This window comes from Electrophorus electricus, chromosome 2 (genome assembly GCF_013358815.1).
Source record: "Electrophorus electricus isolate fEleEle1 chromosome 2, fEleEle1.pri, whole genome shotgun sequence".
Taxonomy (NCBI): domain Eukaryota; kingdom Metazoa; phylum Chordata; class Actinopteri; order Gymnotiformes; family Gymnotidae; genus Electrophorus; species Electrophorus electricus.
The window spans coordinates 19316407-19341187 of record NC_049536.1 but is presented as its reverse complement, the minus strand read 5'-3'; the positions used below and the strand labels follow the sequence as shown (position 1 = coordinate 19341187).

At 49.3% G+C, this 24781-nt stretch overlaps 1 protein-coding gene across 1 annotated transcript in view; it reads left to right on the top strand.

Moving 5' to 3' along the window:
* ctnna1 (catenin (cadherin-associated protein), alpha 1) overlaps nucleotides 1-22289 on the top strand; it is a 78627-nt gene extending 56338 nt beyond the window's left edge. Inside the window, exons 14-18 of the mRNA XM_035519658.1 lie at nucleotides 722-832; nucleotides 3036-3217; nucleotides 6830-6935; nucleotides 15827-15961; nucleotides 19471-22289. Coding sequence (XP_035375551.1) covers nucleotides 722-832; nucleotides 3036-3217; nucleotides 6830-6935; nucleotides 15827-15961; nucleotides 19471-19761 — 825 coding nt within the window. The 3' untranslated portion in view covers nucleotides 19762-22289. The remainder of the gene's footprint in view (nucleotides 1-721; nucleotides 833-3035; nucleotides 3218-6829; nucleotides 6936-15826; nucleotides 15962-19470) is intronic.
* Nucleotides 22290-24781: the final 2492 nt, after the last annotated feature.

Sequence of the window (24781 nt, the reverse complement as noted above, 5' to 3'; positions counted from 1 at the left end):
CAGCGTTTTAATAAACTCATGTGTTATCACACACTCGGCTAGATTTGATATTCTTGTCTAGCTGCTCGTGAGCTCGTGAGCTCTCTCACATGTGAGAATGCACAGCCGTGTGTTAACGGCGACGTCAGAGCCGGCAGCCATTCCGGGGGCCCGGCTGACCAGCCCAGACGGACCGGCTCTTTAATCCTGGCCGGTCTGAGACAGACCTGTCCCTTCCCGCCCCAGTTTGGAGAGGCGGTGGGTTCGTGTGGAGACTCCTCGGCACGAGCCCCCACCACATCTGGCCCTAAACGAGCGCTGTAGACAGTCGAGCAGCCACACGGACCGATAAAACAGCCTTATCTGCCTGCATCTCTCCTCTTCTGTATCAAGCTGAAAAGGATTTTCTTGTCAGGGATCCCCCCCCCCCCCCCCCCCCCCCCCCCTCTCTCTCTCTCTCTCACCCCCCCCCCCCCCCCCCCCCATTTCCTGGTGTGAGCTGACTCCCGGCTGCGTCTGCCTGAGAGTGCATACTAATAAGCCGCCGGAGTTATGTGCTGCACTTGGCATTCAGCGTGGGAAGTCGGGAGAGGGGGGAGGGAAGGGCCGAGGCCGGCACGGCAGAAGACGGCTGTTCCGCTTCACAGCCCTCCTTAGCCCCTCTCTCCGTCCCTCTCCCCCTGGCAGAGCGCTGGGGTGTTCTATTCAACGTCTCCTCCTCCTCCTCCTGTTCCCTCGGCAGACCCCAGAGGAGCTGGATGACTCGGACTTCGAGACGGAGGACTTTGACTCACGCAGCCGGACCAGCGTGCAGACAGAGGATGACCAGCTCATCGCCGGACAGAGCGCCCGGGTGAGACACTCCTGCACTGCCCCATGCCACGCCCACCGACCAGCCCTCTGCCTACCAGTAACCGTAAACCAGACTGCACACAGAACCAAAAGTTACCATACAAAGGTGGCGCTTCTCAGATGGATGATAGTTGAAAAGTGGTCTGGGATGTGGCAGAACTATTGAGTCTGGCTGGCATCGGGGACGTATGCGGTAGGGCTGAGAGTTTTCCATTCCTCTCGGTTTTGTTGAAAAACACCCTAATTCCTAAGGTGTTGTGCTAATTTGGGCCCATTAACGGTTGGGCAGGTGGTTGCTCGGCTGCGTTTTGAGACGCGGTGGCCCTCATCTTAGGAGTTAAGAACAGAGGTGCGTTTCCTGCCCCAGCTGTTTGAAACATGAAGGGCGCTAATCATTGCTCGTTCGGGCGGAGAGGGAACAGGCACCGCTCGTTCGTTTGGAGCGTTTCCTTTTTTTTTTTTTTTTTTTTTTTTTTTTTTTTGTTATGTTAAAACGCATTACATGCAATTTTCCCAGCTCTTGTGAGGCTTTGAATGGTTTGCTCACGGAGAGTGTGTTGAACGCTCAGAGGACAGGGTTACACGAGGAGCTGAGAAGCAGTCCATCACTAGGGTTCTGTACCAAATAATTGTCAACACCATTCATTCTCTCTCTCTCTGATCACACACACACACACACACACACACGTACGTCTCCTCTGGTGCCTTGGTAATGCTGATGCCTCATGACGTGAGTAGGAGATCTTTGAGGTTTCTTGGTTATTTTTTAAGTGCGTGTCCTCCAGGCCCCAGACGGTTTTTATGGCCTTGGGTCGGTACGAGTCTGGCATTTTGGGTGAAGCCTTCGTCCCGCGCGTGCGCCCGGGTGTCTTGCTGGGAGCAGTTCGGTATCAAGTTGCCCTTTGCTTTGGAAGGAGAGCGTTGATGATTGATAGTTGATAATTGGCCTAAGCTGTGACTTGATCTCCCTGAACCTCTGCCTCCCCTGGTCCAGAAGTTTAGCCTGAAGTCTCTGAAAGTACGCACTCCAAACCCAGATACCACGGCTCTCTTTGTGTATGTGTTTATTTGTGCCCATGAGCACCTTCCGTTTCAGTGCAGGTCACTGAAATCATACCATGATCCGACCTCTGACCCCATCTTGCCACGCCCCACAGCCTTTCCTTAGTCCTGTGTTGCCCATTTGAGCGCCTCCTAACGTACTCGACGGGCGCCTTCGGGCGGGAATTCCGGTTAGCTGCTGCTAGCAGCAGTGTGGGAGTCCCTGTTAGCTCACTAGCACCAGCGCATTGGTGCTCCTCTGTCCTGCACAGCTAGGTAGAGGTTTACATGACGAAGGCAGTTCTATCAGCTCGAAGTAGATTTTCTGCCTCCTACAGCCTCCGGAACGGTTCTCCGCGTTCTTGTCAAAGGGATTTGAGTAGTGAAACCCTGCAGATGGGGCTGCTGCACCCATGCGGCGTTTACAGGCATAAAGCTCTTCCCTAGCCCCAACGCGTCCAGAGCAGAAAGCTTCTCTGCCCTGCCTGCCGCAGAGCCAAACGTACAAGGGCCGGAAAGAGAGAAGAGCATTGTAGAGGGAGAGAAAGACAGAGGGGTTGGGGGGGAGTGTCTCTGCCGTAACATGGAAAACTATATTTCTTGCGTACCTGTAGATTAACTTGAGCCATTGATGCCAACTGATGAATACGCATTTTAAGGAGTGTTGAGTCCTTGCAGCAAAATAAACCTTTTTCATGTAATGTTACTTTAGTTTCTTTGATAAAAAGGATAAAATATGCTTCATTTTCGCAACCATCGCTTCATTTATAAGCCCTGGAAGATAATACTTAGTCTTTTATGTGCTTTTGTGGGCTGTATATTTTCAGTACTGCACTCAGGTCCTGGCAGCAGAGTTCATTCATTACAAGGCAGGAAGCGCTTTGGTCATCACAATGTTGCACCACGTTGAAGCGACTTTTACAGAACAGCGGACTCACAAGTAATAGTAATTAATGCGGTAACTGAATACCCGTTAAAATGAGTGTAAGAGTCGCTATGTTTAGCGAATGTTTACTACCTTTGTTAAGACTAACCACTAACTCCCAGGAGCCAAACGCACATCATCCATCGCGATTCTTTCCTGTGCCAGTCAGGTAGACATCTCTCAATGCATGTGCCGGTGTGTTTTAATGGTGGCTGTGTGTGCGTGTGTGTGTGTGTAGGCTATCATGGCTCAGTTGCCCCAGGAGCAGAAGGCTAAGATCGCTGAGCAGGTGGCCAGCTTCCAGGAGGAGAAGAGCAAACTGGACGCAGAGGTGTCCAAGTGGGACGACAGTGGAAATGACATCATTGTGTTGGCCAAGCAGATGTGCATGATCATGATGGAGATGACTGACTTCACCAGGTCAGGACACACACACTCTTCCACGCTTGCCTAATTTACATTGCACCTACTGAGCACAGAGGCGTTTTTCTCTCTCTTGGCAGTGCATTCTGGCTGGGTGCGTGTTTTTTTTTTTTTGTTTCGCATGGGAGTGTGTAGTCAAAATCACGTTGCCAGGCTCCCTGTTCTCATCCAGACCCCCACCCCCACCCCAAGCCTGCTGGAATTGCTGCTCATTTGCATGGCCCTTTATCAGCTGGTGAACCCAAGTAGAGTCCCACGCACAATTCATCCCTAATGGTGTACGGGCCTTTGTGAGCAGTGCAGTGGGCTGTGGGCTTCTCTGCGCCCTGCGTTGAACCCGGGCTATTTTGGGGGCGTATCTGTTGTGTGTGATGGCTGATAAAGAAGGAGGGGGGTTTTGCGTCAGTGAGGGGTGTGTGGGTGTGGATGGGTGTGTGTGTGTGAGGCAGAGAAGGGGAACTGAGCGAGCAGGTGAGAGACGGGGGCATGCGCATGCCCTACGTCCTCCCCACGCTGTGTCCCTTGTCACCGTCTGTGCTGACGGCGGGAACTGTGGGACTTCAGAAATGTCCTCACACCCACAGTGCAAGTTCTAGGCTTCACCACACAGGTGTTTATAATGACGGTAAATGTTGGTGGAAATGAACTATTAAAGTAGGCCTGGGGGGGGCGCTTGGGGGGGGGGGGGGGGGAGAGTTGGGTCATGGGTGGAGGTGGGATCCCGTTTAGGTGTGACCAAGGAAACTGCCGTCGAGTCCCTGCCATCTGGTGTGTGTGTGTGTGTGTGTGTGTGTGTGTGTGTGTGTGTGTGTGTGTGTGTGTGTGTGTGTGCCCTCTACCACCTCCCTTCCTCTCTTCACTGTCCCTCAGGGCACGACACCCTTGACCAATATGAGACAGCTTTGACTGTACAGTAACTATCGCTCTGTCTCATCTACGAGTTTTGCCCGTGGGGGGGGGGGGCGGTGGCGGGCTACAACTCAGGAGCACCTGCCTGCGCTTGCCCATCCGCTGGCCAATCACGTGCATTTGGAACGTTGATTCCCAGCTTGTCCCATCCACCCACCAAGCACTGCACCAGGACGTGAGGCCAGGATGACAGCCAATCGGCCGGCGGCCCTCCGTAAATCAACCGGACGCCGCCAGTTCTGATTGCTCTCTGCGCTGCCGTGGGTCACCATGGGGCGGCGTCCCACTCTGTCTGTGCAGAAGAATTCAGTGCAGTTTCCGCTGCAGGTTGGGGAGCCGTTCACACCCACACACACAACCAGTGTCCCCCGCCTTTACCACAGTCACACACACTCAAACATGGAAAAACAAAGGTCATAGTGCATCTGTTTGCACAAAGGTGTGTATCTGGGGGGGGGGAGACAGACAGACAGAAAGACAAACAGGCAACAACTGAAGCTCACCATCTGCAGAAATGTTCACAGCAAGGTCACCGCAAGTTAATTCAATGCACACACCAAATGATTGTCCTCCTCTGACCTCACGTGGGCCATCGTGTGAAGGTTAATGCAGTGGAGGGAAATTGATTTCAGGAACCTTTCTGTCGTTAAATCACAAAGTACACGGTCTTGGCCGTGGTCTGACTGCCACAGGAGGAGAGCCGCAGAGGACCCCCGTCTGGACACATGGCTGGGACACGTTAGCCAGAGATCTGTGTCATCTACGTCTGTGTAATAGCGACTGCATGAGATTGATTGGTTAATTGATTGATTATTGGTAATGAATTGAATTAAACATCCACAGTGAGGTTGCCAAAGGTGAGTTACTGGTGTTGAAAATGACCTCGTGTGCACTACATCCATTGAGCTCTAGCACGTGAGACAAATCCTGGGCAAGGCCTTCATCAAAAACCAATACAAAATTTATTTTGTCTTTTTCATCTTATTTATTTATTTGCAATTTGGCAATTCCCACTATATGAATATATCAGAATGCTCGCCATACCTTGTTAACGTCCTGTTGCCACCTTTTATTCAGACACTAAAACCTATATGCTTGTATCAGCCAGTGTTAATTGCTGTAGTCTTTTAATGGTTACCATCTGATATTGGCCGCATTATCCTGCTCCTCTGTGCATTGTGTGCGTGATGGTCTCCGTTAGCCTGCTCCGGTATGCATTAACTTTGAGAGAAGGTCTTGCAGTGAGAGAGGTTTCCCAGCTGTCATGAACGGCGTCGAAGCGGCTCAGCGCAGCAGTTTCGCGAGCAAACGGCCCTCCTGAGCGTCGGGAGCTTGTCTCAGTGCCAGCCGGAGACCTCACGCTAGCCAGCAGCTGCCCTGACCCCGCTCATGAATGAAACGTGCCGCCTGCTTGTGTGTCACGTTTTGTAGCCACCTGTCTATGGCTCTCTCTCTCTCACTCACTCACTCACACACACACCCTGACTACCCCCCAGGTGCATTGGGCAGCAATGGCTAATCCATTGGCATGGTGACAGTGGTATGTAAATTTGACAAACGAGTCGGAGCTGGAGTGTCTCTCCCTGGAGTCACCTTGTCCTGGCCATGGGTCAGTAACCGTAAGAGAAGAGAGGAGGGGGAGATGGACAGATGGGGGGGGGCTACTGACCGAGAGAGGAGGAAATTGACAGACAGAGAAGGACACAGATGGACAGAGACAAAGGACAGGGAGAGATGGACAGAGAGGCAGATGGACGGACAAAGGCTGTCTCTGTCGTCACTCTGCCTCACCATCATACTGACTAGCGACATCCCGGGGTCAGAGGTGGTGGGTGTTATTTGTAAAAGGGGGGGGGGGGGGGTTGTCCTGCAGTGTCACATGGGAAGTGAGTATAGATTTTTTTTTTCTTCTTTTTTTTTTTTTTTTCTTTTTTCTTTTCTGTTCAAACGTGTGAGGTGTGATTAGACTGAGTGCACGAGAGCCAGGCACTGCATGCCAGCCAGCCTAGTCAGATCAGGGGAATAAAATGGACCAAGTCCATGGCTTTAATATGGTCAGTATGCGTGGAGGAGGACCCGTCGACCAGCAGTGTAGCACCACCTAATCTCTGGATGTGGTTAGGGCGTCTGTTTAATAAGCACGGGGGGGGTGGGGGTGGAATGTCAGCTTTCGAGCAGAGCGGGCAAGGAGGAGGGTGCAGAATTCCATCTGTAGTGGGCAGGGTCGCCTGAGCATAGCCGGAAAAGAGCGCCTTTGAATCCAGGTCAAAGCACTTGCCAACTGCATCCTGGACTTGCTCGCGGGAGACGCCGAGTTGGTAAATGGTTGCGGGGTTCGTTGCTGTGGCACTGGCGCTAGGCGGAGGGAGGGCCTGGTTGATGTCAGAACGATGGGCGGGGCAGGGGGGGCCAGTGACCTCGGGGAGTGGATCAGACTGACAGGAGTGGGAGGGACCACAGAGGACATATGCCATCTGTCGGGGGGGGGTGTCTGCCCGGCTCAACACACACTCGTCCTCAGGGTTTGTCCCACTTCTCACTTCGCCATTGCAGCAACCGGGTTCCCACTGATCAGTCACAATGTCTTACACTTACACGACAGAACACGAGATGCATGTTTGGGCGAGGGGGTGCTCACACTGTGTGTGTGTGTGTGTGTGTGTGTGTGTGTGTGTGTGTGTGTGTGTGTGTTTTTTTCAGGGGCAAGGGCCCACTGAAGAACACATCGGACGTGATCAGTGCCGCTAAGAAGATCGCGGAGGCCGGCTCTAGGATGGACAAACTGGGCCGCACCATCGCTGACCAGGTGAGTCTCAACCCTGCTGCCCGGTCTGGGTCCGTCCCTGAGCTGGGTGGAGGTGGGGGCGACCCAGTGTTGTATTGTATCCCCCACCCTCTCATTTATGCATGTCTCTGTGTCTTTTTAATTAAAACCTCACCACACACCACTTTCACAGTGTAGCACATTGGGAAGCCAACTGTACGTCTGTGCACGCACACACAGGCAAAGCGACTGATCCGCAACATCCCACCCACACACACGCACACCTCAGTACAGCATAGTTCATTCAAGTTACCTCCCACACACCAGTCCATACACAGCCACATTTAATTAGCATATTACATAGCATCACACATTTGTGTCAAGTCAAACATGTAGCACGCAAACGTATGAAGACTTTGCCCATACACAGACATGCATATCAACACATACAATTCACACTTTCACACTGCCGTGGCAGACATATGGTCTCACAGACACACTCACTTTCTTTGACTGTATATGCACTCCTATACACAGACACAACCTCATTCAGACTTTCATGTGCGCACACATGCCTGTTCCTGTTCTCACACACACACACACGGGGGCCCATGCATGTACGTGCTGGCACATGTACATGCATCCACATACAACTGCCTCCACCTTCGTCCATCTTGCTCCCGAGCACTGCTCCTTTACCGTACCGTCATCCTAATGTCCTACATTGTAGCTGTGTTGCACTGGCCCGTTGGTCTGTTAGCATAAAGAGCAGGCTTCTCTCCAGACCTGCTGCACGGTTTTGTCTTTTATTTAGCGCACCCTTTGAGCCTGCACTCGCAGACGCACACCCAGAAAGACCGGTGACCTGCAGTGACGCCCTTACTGACCCTCCACGAGCATGACGCTGAGCGCACTCTGAGATGTTTGGAGCGAGTGCGGTTTAGCGAAACCTGCGAGGGTGTTTACGGGGCTCGTGGCCTGCGAACGCTTCCCGTTTGTTAAGCATGCGACAGTGTGTGGCGCTACATGAGCGGTGAAAGAGGCCCGACCTGGAGCACCATGGTGGTTCTCGAGTGGACGCATGCGCAGCAACTAAATAGCACCGCACCGGCGAGCGTGTTGGGGAGAGTGCCAACTGAGCAAGCTCACACCCGGGCCCCTGCCAACCCCCAGGGGCCCCAGCTCCTCTGCTGCCCCTGGATCTCTCCTCCTAACACCATTATGTGGAGGGGGAGATACGAGGACGGACAACTTCAGCGGCCCACGCTGCCTCTAGCGCCATTAATCCTTAATTAGCAGCTCAATTAGCAGGCGTCAGCTTGTTTTCCCCGTTTCACTTGCACAGGTCTATATTTAGGAGCTCTTCATACCTGCCTGTGCGAGTGAGTCGGTGACAAACGGCTTTCTGGACAGCAGAGGAAGTCATCCTACAGAGATGAATCATCACAGTCCAAAGAAATGGCAGCTCGCGCTCTCCCTCCTTTCCTCTCTCTCCACTCTCCCCTCGCGCTCATGCCCTCTCTCTGTTTCTCGGACTCGGGAGTCCCTCACGCTCAGTCTCGCTCTTTTTTTCTCTTTCCCCCCCCCCCCCGCTCTCTCTCCGTCACATCAAAGCTTTTCGACCTAATACCCGACGGAGGGCTATTGCCTTGGCCAGCCCCGCTTATCTGCGCCGCCTGCCTCGTCATAACTCTCTGCTGCAGACGCGTACCTGCCTATCATACAGCCATCTCTTGGGTGGGGGTATTGCTGTCTAGCTTCCCTTCATCCATTTCCTTTCTTTTGTGCACTTTATTTCTTGTTAGTTTACCACCCCCCCCCCCCCCCACACACACACACACGTTTCTGCGTGTTGTATGTGTGTATATGTTGGGCCAGGTGATTCTGTATTTAAAGACGTACCTTCTAGGGCTTCAGAACCAGATACTAAAGAAATAACGCAGACCACTAGAGCTGTAGAATGTAAATAAGCGGGCCAGGTTGTAGTACCATAAATATTCCCCTCCTCCAAAGTTACACCCGCACGGTGCTATTGCATGGTCAGGTGTGTGTATTTCGGCAGGTGGTGCTGTTACACACACTCTCTCTCACACACACACACACTCGTTATGATGGACGCCAGCATGCACCCTGTATCTGTCTGTGTTTTGGCTTCAATCAGCGTGCCTGGACCTCATCGTCCCTGTCCACATCTCCCGCGCAGCATGCGGGATGGTCTGCAAATCCCTTCCCACGCCGAGTCAGGCGCATCTCCGACAGTTGAGCCTTGCGGTGCTTTCGGGTTTAAATCCCTTCGCCCGCCTGCTGGCCCCCAGTGCGTCCTGCACTGCTCCTGTTTGTTTTCCTTTGTTTGGCTGCATGGCTGGCTTCTCTCGCAGCTCCCTCCTCAGGGTTTAAACGCACGGTTACGTGGGCAGTGGTGTGGGGAGTTTCTAATTAAACGCTGGCTACAGAGACACGCTCGCACCGAACATACACCGGCGTCCCTCCCAGCGTGCTCTCGGCGCACGGTGGAAATGATGATCGCCGGCGTTCCGAGCGGAGTTTTATCTGGGGGGGAGCTCTCAGCGGCGCTTTCCCACTGGGAGGCCAGCTATTAAGGCTACTTGCACTTCGTCCAGAAGTTCAGGGTCATCTGGGCTGGCTGATGGGACGCTGAAGAGCTCCAGAAGTGGGCCTCGTCATTAGTGCCTGATGGCCGTGGTGGTGGTGATTTGTTGTCATGCTAGCCGGTTCGTGCTGTGCTCTCTTAAACTTGCCAGCGTGAAGAGCAGTCAGAGTGTGTCGTCATGGCGATATTGTGCAACCCCCCCCCCCCCCCCCCTTTGGGTCAGACAGTCCGTGGGTCCCTTAATTAAAGCCCACGTGTGGAACAAACGGTCCCCCCTGCCCCACGGCTTAAGCTGCTTGAGATGTTCCAGTGCAGCTGGAGTTTTTGCACCGGTGGCGCGGTGTAGCCGTGGCCGCCGCGCTCCACCCGTTCCCCAGCTGCCTCCACCCATCGTCCTGCCACAGGGCTGAGCACTCACACGGCCCAAGCAGTAGCTGTCCTGCTGCTGCGGAAGGGGCAGGGCCCGGGCGGCCTGTAGTGGCAGGGGCCAGACGGCCAGCTGTCCTGCTGTTCGTCAGAGAACATCCCCGTGTGACTGTTCTGCAAGCGCAGGCTTAACGTAGCAGAGACGGTGGCTCTGATTGGGCCGTTTAAGAGTAGGTTTAATCCATTGGCATTGAGGAGCGGGGGTAATTGGCAGGGTTAAACACTCGGGGGAGGTGGGGCACAGTCTTAATGCTCCGTTTCAGACTTCTCCCTGATTGATTATTATGGCCCATGGTGACTAGATTCAGCCCACTCCAAAACCCAAGTGCTTGCCTGATCATTTAAATGCAATATAAAACACATTAACTACATGAGGAGATGCTCTCTGTACTCTTTGGACATTAGGAGACTGTCTGTTAAAGTAACTACAGATGAATCTTTTATATCTTGTAAAAAGAAATACTTTGATATTGGGTTCTGTTTAAAATTGTCCTTTAGCTGCTTCAGGTACTCCACTGTTGCGAGAAAGTGATTTGAATGCAGATCACCAAGCGTGTTTGTTGCGCGAGTATGCCTCTCCTTTGCGGGTGGGGGGGGGTTGGATTTGTGTCCACAAGCGTGTCCACTGCTGGCGTGCCAGTAATGCTCAGCCTGTAACTACCTTCTTGGCCATGCGGGCACCAGACAGCAGTTACAAGGCTGTGATGAAGGATCAATTCACCAAAGTCCTCTGTCTTTTTGCTCTGACTCTTGCTTTCTCTTTCTCTCACTCTCACTGCGCCTCCTCCTCTCGTTTTCATTTGCTCATGTGCTCTACCCTTGCCCCTGCTCCTTTTGGGTCAGACACAGTTTCTCATTCCTCCCCACACTCCTCCCCGGCATTGTGTCTTTAGCCGGCGTGCCTTATATCGGAGCACTGCGAAGTCACAAGGTGAAATTGTGTTGACTCCACAGCTACCGCCATCTTCCTCCAGTCAAGATGAAGAGCCCGGGTCCAGTCCAGCTTTCCGCAGTTCTGTAGCACTACTATGAGAACTGTCCCAGCTGTAGATGAGACAACGCGATCTCTTGGTGGTTTAATTAATTTAACAGCATAATTGCTGCTGTTTTCATGCAGCTGGGTTGAGGATCTTTCTCATCGTTGACCTTCGAGACACGGGTTCACATCTGACCTGGCTTGTGAGGTAGAGGTGTGTATTTTGCAGGTGCACCGTTTTGGTGTAACGGTCTCAATGGAACGGCTTCCTGTAGAAAGGTACTGCCCTCCTCCACCACCGGGGCACGGACGCCCTTCCTGCCCTCCTCCGCCACCTGTCTTCCCTTTCACTTTCCGGCCTGATCTTTTTTAACGGCAGGCTCTGAACCCGGAGTATTTGCCCAGTGCCACTCCGCCCACCACCAGAGTTATGTTTTTGTGAAGCAGGAGTTCATTACAGCCTCACACGCAGCATGTAGAGAGGATCACTGAACCCTGAATCGTCCAGAGCATGAGCGCCAGGCCTCATCTCTTGCTGAACACGTTTACTTTCTCCTGACAGCACATATGACTTATTTATGTAGCTGAAAAGGAATTTTCAGAGCCAAGGAAAAAGGAGAGACCACTTTAAAAAAAAAATAAAAAATGTAAAAATCAATCTCTATTCCCAGCCTGCGCTACACAGGAAGTGCAGGAAACAGCTGATCCGGTCGAGAAGCCGTTCCCCTGCCCACTCTCCACTCCCCTTTCTACTGTCTAAGACCCCTCAGTGACGCTTCAGATATGTTGAGCCAGTCAAAAAAGGTTATTGCAGAGATTTGAGGATTGCTCTTTAATCATTTGAAGTCTCTTCCCTTTTTAAAGCTGTGCATTGTGGGATTGGGCTGCATCATTCCAAGGTAGTGCATTTTGGGATTTGGGCTGTCTCACTGAGTCGGCAGGTGCAGGGAAGGGGTGCAGCTGTCATGCACGCACGGACCAGGTGGGTCGCTCCCCTCCGGTGTGTGAGACAGCGGCCAGGTGGGTTGCTTCCCTCCGGCATGTGCGACAGTGGCCAGTTTTTCTGAACAGCCATCCGGATTACTAGAGAGCCCAGACAATTATCCCCTTCCTGTGTAAAGCTACAGTAAGGAGATTGCCTGCTTGCCTGGCCGCTGATTAAGGCGGCTAAATTAGCCTGTCACTGCTGTATTATTTTTGAAAAGCCTTTTTTAGCCTTTTGCTAGATTTAATCTGTCTGAGGCAAAGTCTAATATGTTTGAGGTAAATTGTGGGTAAGTGGTTCAGTATGGCTCCCCGATCCGAAACCGCCCCTGAACCGCGTATTATCCAGTCTGTTATTAGAATCCAGTCACTCTGTGTTACTGGGAGCTTTCAGGCCAGAGTGAGTCTGTGCGTGTGTGCGTGCGTGCGCACTCATACATGCTGGAAGCTGACTAACGTGTTTAGCTGTAAGGTCCCAGTAAGCAGTCCTGTTCCTGTGCCGTATCTGTACGGTCTCCGAGGTGGAGCCACTCACCTTCTCAAACCAGGCCAGTGGCAGTCTGGGTAAAGCACCTCTTAATAGGAGGGGAGAGGAGGTCGCCCTGTCCTGCCTCCCCGTCCGAACACTGTCCTTCTCTCCTCCTGCTGTTCCACACCCAGATTGTGCCATGCGCACCGTGCAGTCCACAGCGAGTCCCATCTGTGCCCTCGCCGACCTCGCCACTTGGAACAGGGTGTCCCTCTTTGCAGCTCCGCTGCTGTGCGGGTGAGCCGTGCATCTGAGCTCCCCCCCCCCCCCACCCCACGAGTGGCACTTTGAAAGGGTCCGCGGCACTGCGTCTGCAGCCCTGCCCATCATCGGCAGGCTGGGCACGTCGCATTCCAGCAGGGCGCTCTCATCCTCCACTAACCCCTCTCCTCCTCCGCACATGCTCCCTCGCTCTCACGCTTCTCTTTTTTCAGATCTTTCTCTACACATCCTTTCTTTTTATCTCTTTTCTCTGCATCCCCCTTTGCCATTGCCGCTATATCCCCCCTCTCGCTCTTTTCTCTGTTTTCTCCTCTTTCTCACCCCTAATCTCCTCCCTGTCTCTGTCTCACGGGCAGGATGGTAACAGTGTTTGGTCTAATTTAGTGGTTTTGTATTTGTGCTCCCCCAGGTAATGGGGGGGAATGGTACAGCCCATGGTGTTCAGGAGGGCAGGGCCAGGGCAGCGAGCTGTCCAATCACACTGGGCATTAGAACAGCAGTGAGCCCACCCGGCCTGGCCTCTCCATGCCGGCTCCTCGCTTGGCCCCTTAAATGCCCGCTGACCAGAGCGATCACCGTGTCCTCCCAGGGCCGTCTGCGAAGGTTGCCATGCAGCCTGGCAGTTAAGCTATCAAACAGAACTAAGACAAGTTGGCTTTGCTCGTGGTTTAAACCCGAAGGCCTTCCCCACCGCTCCTTTGCGGCTTTTATCGCTTGGACCGAGTCGCAGGAAAATCCCTCGAGTTTAAACTGAAATGAAGGCGAGCAGAGGGAGCTCACTGCACTCTTGACTACAACTCCCAGCATGCCTAGTGCCAGGCTCTCGGCGATGGCGAAAACACAGCCACAGCTAAGCCCTCCCGCAACGGGGCCGGATCCCAGACCGAGAGGCTAACTGCTCGTCCGTATTAGCAGAAGTGATCTGCTCCGGATTCATCGCAGGCTTCCCGGGTCTCTGCTTCCCGGCAGGAATCAAACACGTTTGTGAGAAGCAAGCTTCGGTCTGGCCGCTGACGGATTTCTCTGCCATTATGATGCAGCGTAAAAATGTCACCAGATAAAGAAGACTGTAAAGGCCATCATTTATAAAATTTATTTACTTATTTACGTGCTCCCTTTTCTTTCCACACGTTTTAGGGGCGGGGCGGCGCCTGGTCGCCATTTGCATGTCGTTAAGGGAATTTCAGTCATAAACCCTCCCAGCTTCATGACAAGCCCATAGAATTAACAGCCACAATTTTTGAGAGATAAAATGGTCAAATGCCAGTCCTGGAGTCGGCATGACGTATGAGGTAGTTCTGTCGTTTAATACATGTCTGCTGCTCTCCATCTCTCTCTCAATTCATTTCCATTCAATTCAGAGCAGCTTTATTGGTATGACAGTGTCGGGTACAATTTTGCCAAACCAAATAGTTTGTACCTGAACATGCGCGGAAATAGTTTGTTTATGACGTTTATGATTATCATGTTTATGATGGTTCTAATTGTTGTGTTTAGCAAAATAATTAAGATCAGTAAAACCAAATTAGTAATAAAAATATAGTAACAGTGTGGGGCATATATAATAGTGTCTCTCTCTGATGGTGAATAAAGCATGGTGTAGAAGGTAAGGCCCAGGTGCTAAGGTTAAACAGCTTAAGCATCTGCAGGATGCATTGCAGCCCCATGTTTGCTGCCCCTATAAACACCCCAATCCCCGGCATGACGCGGTTACCATCCCAACCCCCGGCCTTTACTTTCCGAGCCCAGCCTTGTTTCGGCGCGCCGACCCCGTCTCTCGGCGCCCCTTCCATCCCGCCAAGCTCCACAGGCTGCTAAGTATGTGCCTCTAACCTGGAGTCTTTGATGTATTTTGATCGTATTTAAGGGAGCTCTGGATGTGGACTGTCTCTCGTTTGGCTGATTGCTGTGCACATGCACCCCCACTGCCTCCATCTTTCTCGCCTCTGTATCAGCTTCAGAAAGTTCCGGAAGAAGATTGCTGAATTACGCTTCACAGAGTTAATTATGCATATGCAGTCTCTGCACTTTTCCTTTAAGCTTGCCTTTCCTTGTTCCGAACGCTGAAAATGGGCTTTCCCCCCCCCCCCACACACACGTTTCATCCCAGCAAGCATCTGTCAGATGGACTAAAGGCCCAGCTGGGTGGCTGTTTGATTAAATTATAAATAAGCGTCCTCTTATCCTGTCTGTGGTGGTGTTTTTAAGTGCTTTTTAAACACTGTACTGCCGGAACTGTGGGCTTCTGCCGTTACACAGCAAGACCAGGGCTGCCTGGTATTTTGGGCACGACCGCGTTTACTAAAAGTGAAAGCGCCTCCTGAAAGGTGAAGCCTTTTCTCCATCTGCTGGAAGGGTGAGTTGGGCGCAAGTACAGCGGCGATGACTGTGCGTTCCTGTCTGCCGCGAAAAGGAAAGGTCTGTGCACCTCTGCTCCTCACAGGCCACATTCTCTTTCCAGCAAGAGGGCGACTGTTTTGAGCTCTTGTCCACGGCACCCTTCTCTGCGCGCAGAGCTGCCGGCCATCTTGGGACGGGAGAGCGGACGTGCTCGGTCCGAGGGGAGAGCGGATGCGTTCCGACAGACGACGCTGGGCCCCTCGGCGGGCAGCCCTCTCTCGGGGTTCTGTGTCCATGCTCGCTGCCGTAGGAACGGGGGCTCTCGTCGTCTTCACCTGCAAACGAGAAACCTATTTACACACTGCGCTGTGGAGATCTGATCTGCTAAACGTGCTTGACTCGGGGGCTTGAGCATTCTTCTCCAGGTGCTTGGCCATATTTCCCCGGTGTGATGGGAGTCGCACCGGACCCTCTGCCTCTAGTTCTCGCGTTGTTTTTGTTATTTTTACCACCACCTTGTAGCAGCACGAGTACCAGCAGTAGCAGTGTGGTTGAGTAGCGCAGCTGGGCCAGTTTGGCCCAGAGTGACAGGCATTAGGGACTGTGCCCCCACAGCAGTCTGGGATTAAGTCCCTTGCTCAAGGGCACAACGGAGGTATCAGAATGTCATTAGCCAGATCAGAAGCTGCCACTCACCAGGCCAGAGCCAGGACTGCCGGCTGAAGCACTTTCGTCTGCAGGGAGCCAGCTCGCTCGCGTATTAATGTGGGTACGTGTTGGCATGTCTGGTTGGGTTTGTTTACTCTCTCACCCCACCCGCACTATCTGTGTCTCTCTGCTTGCAGTGCCCTGATTCCACGTGCAAGCAGGACCTGTTGGCATACCTACAGCGCATCGCTCTCTACTGCCACCAGCTCAACATCTGCAGTAAGGTGAAGGCGGAGGTCCAGAACCTTGGAGGAGAACTGGTGGTGTCCGGGGTGAGTCTGCTCTTACAGTGCGAGTTCTTGATCCCAGGACTTTATTTTTCTGGTTTTCAAAGAAACTCATCTCTATCCTTGTGGCGTGTGCCTTAGATGTCATTCATTATTTCATAATCCTCGTAATTGCTTTCTACAGTTTACTTGCTGAACCAGTCACTTGGTGAAGGCTCTGATTACATGCGTCCGCCTGTTCTGGGTGCAGAACGGCAGGTCCTAACGTTGGTTCCATATGTTACTACGTCATTTCATTTTTGTTTTCCATTTGACCTGACACCCGCCCCCATTACACGCTCCACCGCTCGCTCCCTCCTCTAATACACACTCGCTAAATCTCAGACACCTCAGGTGGGTGGGTGGGTGTGCGTGTAGAATGTCCTTAAGCAAGTTGCCAGAAGCAGACAGTTCGGTTTGTAAAACCGTTATTGCAGCTTAACACCTCTCCTCAACGCATGTACTCATTCAAACATCTATCATGGTTTAACAGGGGAAAAATATTAAGAACAAACTAATTGTATTTTGCGTCTTTCTGTACAGCACCACTGTTAGTAGTGCCACAGCAGTTTTCATTAGTTTTCTGAAATCCAGGCTTTCCAGCTGCTTGCATCTCTGGCGATAAACATGTGCTATTGCTTAAAACAGTAACGCAGCATTAATATGAACTTTGAGACTAAACGTGACATGACAGTAACTGTTAAAGGAAGATGCTTGCGGGACATTATATTTAACTTCTCAAAGTTCCATAGGACTACAGTGAAACTTGATATATTTATTACTGAGCATCACAGTTGTTTCCTCTCTTTTGGCCAGGCACGAAATTGAGCATATCGAGTGTGAAAGATACAAACTGATCTTAGACTAACAATACTGTAGGTTAGGTTTGCGGAAATTGTAATGATTCGTACTAGTAATGAAGAGTAGCTACACGCAGCTCAACACCTATCAGCATAGCACGTGATTAAAAAAAAATGCTTATCAGCATAGCGTATGATAGTCTTACAGATTAGTAGTAATTAAGCTCTGAATCTTCACAAACTAAGCTCTTGTTTTGGAGGAAGATGACAGAGTCCATAGCTGACAGTTTCAGCGCAGCTCCTCATCTAAACAGCTGTTAGCTGTTGCGCTAAAGCTTGTTATTTGCAGAAATACTTGGCTAGCTACCTAGCTTGGCTAGTTAGTCCTCAGATATTACTTAGCTAGCTAGCAATTTATACAGGCGAACTTGGCAACCACGGAACGAAGATCCACTATGATCATTCTATCCTTGTCTACCAGTGTTCAAGGATCACTCGTTCTTTATTCACTGTTTACCAGTGTTTATTCTATAGAGAAATGTCTGGTGATTAGCAGGGGGAGTTTAACAAAACTAGTTACTAATGATGGAGGATGTTACTGATATAGACAAAGTGCATGTACGTCGGAATATTCCTTGGAATTAATGTGCATCTAATAGCTATTTACATATTTATTAGAACAGACCCGAGCCCAACCCAGTACACGCAGACCTCTCATTCCAGCTAGCCAGAACTTTGTTTTACACATTACTGTTAGAAAAAAGTAACCATTTATACCGTCGTCGTTGCTGTTTCAAATGGGGGTTGCACGCTATCCTCAAATGGGCTAAATTGCTTCAAGTGATCATCGCATTGTTTATGTTGGGGAACTTTGCTGCTTCCCAGACATCATGCATATTTGCCAGCTCTCTTTAATCACCTGTCCTCCATTTTATCTATAGCCAAAATATTTCCATACTTCTGATTTAAGGCTTTTTGATAGTTCTGGGTTCACGCCACCTCCTGCTGCGCTCCGACGAGTCTGTTTACATTTCTCCCAGCAGGGAGGACAGTGACACGTGATCCGAGCGCCGCACAGCACTGAGCGTAAAAGGTTGTTGAAAGCAGGGCTGATTTGTGTGTCTGGCAAAAAAAAAAAAAAAAGCATCATTTTAAAAGGCACTGACGGTATATTGAAGTGATAACGTTATCCTACATCTTTAATATCGCTACATACCGTATTACCGTATATCGGCACATTCCTGCTCCGTTTTTCCCTGTTCTGGAGTGAATGTTGAGACAGAAATGAGCTCCGCTCTCATTGTAAGACTCTAGAGACTATCCTACCACCAAGTTAGGCCTTTTAATCATTTTAGTCTTTGGCACTGTACACAATTTTTGCACAGGTGTTTTGGCTGTGCTAGTGACTGCATCTCTGTTTACCTGCTGCTGTCTGTAATTACAGTTGTGCTTAAAGTCAAGCAGATTCTTGCAGTGAGTAATGAGACATTTCACATTTTGTGTGTCTGAAAGGAGAATGAGAGCTGTATAAAGTGTGTGCGTGTGCGCGTGTGTGTGCGCGTGTGTGTGCGCGTGTGTGTGCGCGTGTGTGTGCGCGTGTGTGTGCGCGTGTGTGTGCGCGTGTGTGTGCGTGTGTGTGTGTGCGTGCGCGCGTGTGTGTGTATGTGTATATGTGTGTATACATATATATATATATATATATATATATATATATATATATATATATATATATATATATATATATATATATATATATATATATATATATATATATATATATATATATATGTATGTATGTATGTCTAAAAATGTGTGTGTATACATGTATATGTATACACACACAGCTGTATCGTTTTCTCCTCATGAATCCGTGAGATCGGATTTTCTGCCGTCAGTCAGTCTGCCTTTTCATGGTGAACGGCTCCACCAGTTTCATTCGGCTCCCTTAATCCCACAGCAAAATCGTACCCTATCCAGATGTGCCTGTGAGGCACTGAGCATCTGAAATCAAGGCTACTGAAATCCCAAGCAGACTCGGATGGAGAGCCACGTTTGGCACGGGGAAGCACTACGTGCTTCAGATCTGGCCTTTTTGTTTTCCGCGTATTTTGAGAAAAGAAGCTCAACCTTTTAGGGGAGGGCTTCCAAATATGTAGTAAGCAGGTTTCTCTGTCTAGTCTTACCCAACCAGCCTGCTCCGCAATTGTCTTTTTACCGTGTCTGTCTTCTCGGCCATCTTTTGCCTTAAATCCCCTTAAAGCGGATGGCCCTCGTATTTTTGTTTTTGTTTTTTGGTCTCTGCTCTCTGATGGGCTCGACACTTGCACCCCGAATCCCAGCAGATGATCCATCACATTCATTAGGTCCTGCTTACCAGCACTGGTGGTTTTATTTTATTGGTAACCTACTGTGAACCTGATGGTGCGGTGCAGTAAACCTTTAAGATGTAGACCCACCGTCTGCGAAAGTGTCACAGCCAACTGCGGGCCAGTAAAGGTTCAGGCTTTTCCGCTTTTACCACAGCTCAACTCCTCAAGCAGCCATTGTCATGTAATAAGCCACTGGGGTTACAGACAGGTTTGAACCAAAGCTTATGCTTGTCCTGTCCCCTTAAGCGAGCGAGAGAGAGAGCGAGCGAGAGAGAGTGCATAGACGTAGTTGGATGTCCCAGTGTTGACGCCCGTATGTCCTTTTTTTTTTTTTTTTGTCCTCCAGTTGGACAGCGCCATGTCCCTGATCCAGGCTGCCAAGAACCTGATGAATGCGGTGGTGTCCACCGTCAAAGCCTCCTACGTGGCTTCCACCAAGTACCAGAAGTCCCAGGGCATGCAGAACCTCAACATGCCTGCCATTTCCTGGAAGATGAAGGCTCCTGAGAAGAAGCCCTTGGTCAAGCGCGAGAAGCAGGACGACGGCCAGACCAACAAAGTGAAGCGGTCCTCTCAGAAGAAACAGATCAACCCCGTTCAGGCTCTGAGCGAATTCAAAGCCATGGACAGCATTTAAGCAGTCCGGTCTTCAGTGTTCGCTCAGTGGTTCCCAGTGCTAGTACTGACGGACCCACTGCCCCGCACTGTGTTGGCTTGTGCGCTCGTGTGCACGTTCTCTCTCCCCCTCTTTCTCACACACATACTCGCGTGCGCACGCACACGATCGACTCCTTGGCTGTTGTGTGCAGATTAATCCATGTTATGTTTGGAAACACTGTGCCAATCGTGCAGGGCAGTGGAACCAGTGTACTGGTGATTCTCTCCTCTCTCTCTCTCTCTCTCTCTCTCTCTCTCTCCTCTCTCTCTCTCTCTCTCTCTCTCTCTCTCTGAGGATCCTCACTGCCTGCCATGTTTGGGAGGTATATATTTGAGAGCGTTCCTCTGCCGTAGAGCCTAGTCACTAGAATGACTTTTTTTTTTTTTTTTTTTTCTTCTTCTTTTTTGTCCCCCCGCCGCAGTAACTCACTGAGGATTATGTACGTCTGTCTCTGTAGATTCATATGACTGATTTAAGTAGTCATTTATTTGTCAGTTTCCCTTCACAAAATCAACTGGACTCCTTTTTTATTATTATTATTCTGTGCCCTGTCATCTGAATTCTTCTAGAAGTATATATATATATTTTTCTTTTTTAAACAAATTGAGGATTCCTTTTATATTGCTTTGTTGTGTCGGTCATCCCGGCTTCCATGTTTTCTAGTGCAGATTTCAAACCTATGCAAACTCAAATATGCCTTACTGGATCACATGCAATAATTCCTGTGTTATATACATGAAACTCTTGAGGGCACAGTGCATGGACATTTAGGTTTTAATTGCATGACCAAATCAATGCATTTCCTGCTTCTAATAAATGTTGCTAATTATTTTATATTAACTGTTGCTTTAATAACACTAAAATGACACAGTACAAGAGCATATGAGTAAGTTTATTTCCAATAGATATAATTTTTTTTTTTTAGTACTCCAACCTGCGTTTGTTGTCGGCTCTGTCAATTGTTTGAACAGGAGTGGCTGGATTTTTAGATGTACATCCACCTGGGGAGTTTGCTCTCAGAACCCCATTGTGTTTGACAGGGAGCAAGTAGTCAGGCCACAGATGGCTCATGAGAGTCAGAGTGGGAGAAAGGAGGGGCCCTGCATTCCCCATCCTCCACCCCTTTCCTCACTGACCCACATGTAAATGAATCAACATTCTCCTTATGCAGTTGAGTGGCCAACCCCCGCACCCTAAGCGGCCACGCGGGGCTGAGAGGGCCCCAGCTGAAGTCTCCTCCTGAGAGCTGCTGGGCTCCACGGACCATAAATGAGTCCAAGCATCGTGGACGAGCCCCCCCCCCCAAATCGGCCGTGGCCATCAGTATTCCTCTCACAGCTGCGAGGGGAAACGAGTCCAGCAGTGCTTTGAATCTCTGTGCAGCCAGCAGTGTTAGAGAGAGAGAGAGAGAGAGAGAGAGAGACGAGGGACATCTCCCAGCGCCTGCAATGCTCACATTCAAGTGTTGTTGCTTGGCTGAACCTTTTTTGAGGTGGTGGTGGGTTTGTTTTTTGTTTTTGTTTTTTCCTTCGTTAAATGAATTTAAAAATCTCGTCCATGCATCGTGGGAGGTGAGGGATGATTTGTCATGTCGCTCAGAGCAGACGGACCAGGCTGGAGTCTCGGAGTTCCAGTGGGCTAAGGGGGGGGGCTCCTCCCACTTGCTTGCAGGATGTGAAGTAGAGCCACGCCACCCGGGTCTCGTAACCTGACTGTTGGCTGCACGCTGTTGTCTGCTTGAATTGTGTTGAAATTTGTTTGCAGCTTGAGTAAAAACCAAACTCATACTCATGATTGGGGTCGAGTTGCGCATTTCATTTTCTTTTCTCCAGGACTGGGGTTGAGTTGCTTTCATTGGCATGTTATCGTTTTGAGGTGATCTTTTCTGTGAACAGCAGATTTGTCAGAAGAAAATATTGCTTTTCTCTGATCACTTCGGCTGTAACCTGGAACTTGGTATTTTTCCTTCACATGTACTACTTCATGTAAAAACAAAAACAATAAATAAGACAAATTCCTCTTCACTCACTTTCAAAATGAACATTTTTAATACTCAGTAGATTCACTTTTACTCTATGTATTGTTTGAAACAGAAAACTACTTTGCATACCAACTTGATTGGAGAAGGTTTGGTCTGCATTTTATGGGACTGCTATTTGTTTGGCGTGAGTAATAACCTTTTTAATTACAATTAATCAGGTGTTGTGGCATTTACATCAGTGTCCTGTAGTTGAGTTCTGTAGTTGTTTACACAGCACGCTGTGTGGAACTCTGGTGGGGTGACTGAGGATATTTGCCTAACTCAATGAAGAGTAGTGTGTGTTAATTTTATGGGTTTAGGGCTAGTGCATGTTTGAATTACACATCACTTATTCTGGAAACCTTGGGTCTTTTTTTCCTTATGATTACTAGAGGTGAAATTGGGGGCAATTGGGGGCACTTCTTTCACTGATGTGAGTTTGTATATATTGTATTCGTTTCATATTAAATCTGTTTTTATATGTGGATTTTGGTTGCATTTCTGCACATCCTGATATACTGGGCAAGAAAACAGATAAAAAAAAGAAAAAAAAAAAGAAAAGCAAGCCCATCAGCTGTCTGGGTGATCCTGCACTGGAAGCATGAGTGAAGAACTGCTGAAGGAAATCTAACCTTTACCTGAGGTAAAATTACTCAAAGCAAAAAATAAAGAATGAATCCAAAACCTGCATCGCCCACTGATTTGACACCTCTGCATTTAACACACTGTGCTGTTATGGCAAAGGCAGCCTGTACACTGTGTTCTCTTAGGCTGGAAGAGGTGGGAGAACCAACACATGCACTTAGGCTAGAAGAGTTGGAAGAAAACACATGCACGCACACACACACACACGAACACTTGAGACCATTCCTTCACACTGAACCACACAACAGTCCCTGCGGAAAGATTCTACCTGCAACTGAGTAGTGACTTCCGGCCCTGTTATTCTGGACTTTGCTGCTGGGTTGCTCTCTAATTGTAGTCCAGTTGTAGGTTTGGTAGCCCTAGAATGAACCCGAGGACCAGGGGGAGAGATTGCCTTCCACGTGGTCTGTCTTATTTTTTTTTTTTTGGGGGGGGGGGGGTTTCTAGTTCAATCCAGTACAGATACATTTGGAAAACTGAGTAATTGGCCTTATTATAGGAATGGGTTAGTTTCAAGGGGTGCATCTAATTTTTCCATCACCTGGTTTACAAAGGTTAGGTTAAACTTGATGTTGATGGATGACTAAGCTTTCTCCATGTGTCATCACATCACAATGGAACAGGAAGCCAAGGATATGTTTTTGTTTGTTTTAATTATTTTTAGGTCATTGAAAGGTAATAGATCTCAAATTTCATTACGTCATTAATGCAATTGAGATGTAACTTTTTACCAAGGATTTTAATATTGCACTCTGCATAGACTTCCCCTCTGCTCCTTCCAGTGAAGCTTTTCAAACAAATCCTAAATTCAGTAATCTACTAGGGCCTAGGTGTCTCTGCATTTATCATTTAGTAGTAATATTATCTACCAATAAGGACCGTTTTAGAGTTATTGTTATCACTTAAGTATTGGAATTTTGGTCGATAATTCCAACGAAGATTCCCATCTCCAAAAGGTTACAACTGTTCAATTTAGAACTCATTTGTGTTACGGTAGCATAAGAAAAATGTCAGAGATGGTTAGCTTTCTTTTGTAAAGTGCAACCTGTGTTTGCAATAATTTTCACAGACTCCGTGTTGTTTTTTTTCACAGTTTGCTCATTAGGCAGAGCATCAGATACAGTGACTGTGTAGTACCGCGGTTTTGCCATGTTTGTTTTTTCTTGGGGGATTTTGCAGACATAGGATTTCTCATACCTGAACAGGTTCAAGGCAGAAAACAGCACTTAACATTTGAGAGCGGTTAGAAAACAAAATGTACTGACACTATTTTTGTTCCGTTTGTGTCAAGAGCAGCACACGCTCACAATAACTGATGTCTGATTTGCCTGACATGGCTGTATAAAAGTAATTAAAGATCCATTTTTAAACTAACAGGTTTTACACCTACTCCAGTTCACATATAGATTATAGTTTGAACTTGTGTGAAAATGCGTACGATAACCGATAATTCTGTCAGTATGGGCCACAACGGGTCTAGTTATGGGTTTTCATATCGGCTCAAGAACTTCAATATTGCTCTATCTGCTCTTCGTGGGTGCGTGTGTACACACACGGTATGTTAATGTATTCCTTACATTCAACCCTGTAATCACATCTTGCTTCCGACTGCACGGCAAAGCCACCTGTTATCTAGAAGGCTGCAGGCTTTCTCATTTCAGGCCATGTTGCTAATTTCAATCGCTGTTCCGAATCTAAAACCAAGTCGACCGATTTGGTTTACCGGGGGTTGGGTGCAATGGTTTATGGTGTGGCTCTGTTCTACGGTGAAACGCAGAACTTTTTTAGAGGGGAACTAAACCACAAGAATGAAGAAAGCGGAGCAAATACTCAAGCCGTCGGATCTTTAACTAAATATCACCGATTGGCACAACTCCCACACACCCACAAACTCGCTTCGTTATACAGCTCATAGGTTCTTTTCTGTTTAAATCAGTTTTAGGTGTTCTATTTTGTTGTTTTTTTGCATCTCCTTTGCAAAACTTTTCCCAAGTTGCATATCCGCATTGTAATATGTTTTTTGTTCTCTTCTACCGTGTCTGCGTAAAGCGCTTTGACGTGCCGCTGTAGTACTGAGCTGGCTTTGCCCTGTCTGAGGAGGGGAGGAGCTGGCTGAACTCCTCCTGTTCCATTTCATATCTGCTATGTAGATTTGGAGGTGAAGCAAAGGAGCGGGCCTCCATTCCACCAGCATGTGACCGCCAAACAGTTTCGATGGAGGAAGTGCAGTACCAGCCGCCTAGGCGGGCGGTGACAGACCACCACGGTGGGGGGGAGGACACTCTGAACATGAACTTGCTGGGCTGCATGACCTCAGCTGTAAGTTATCTGACA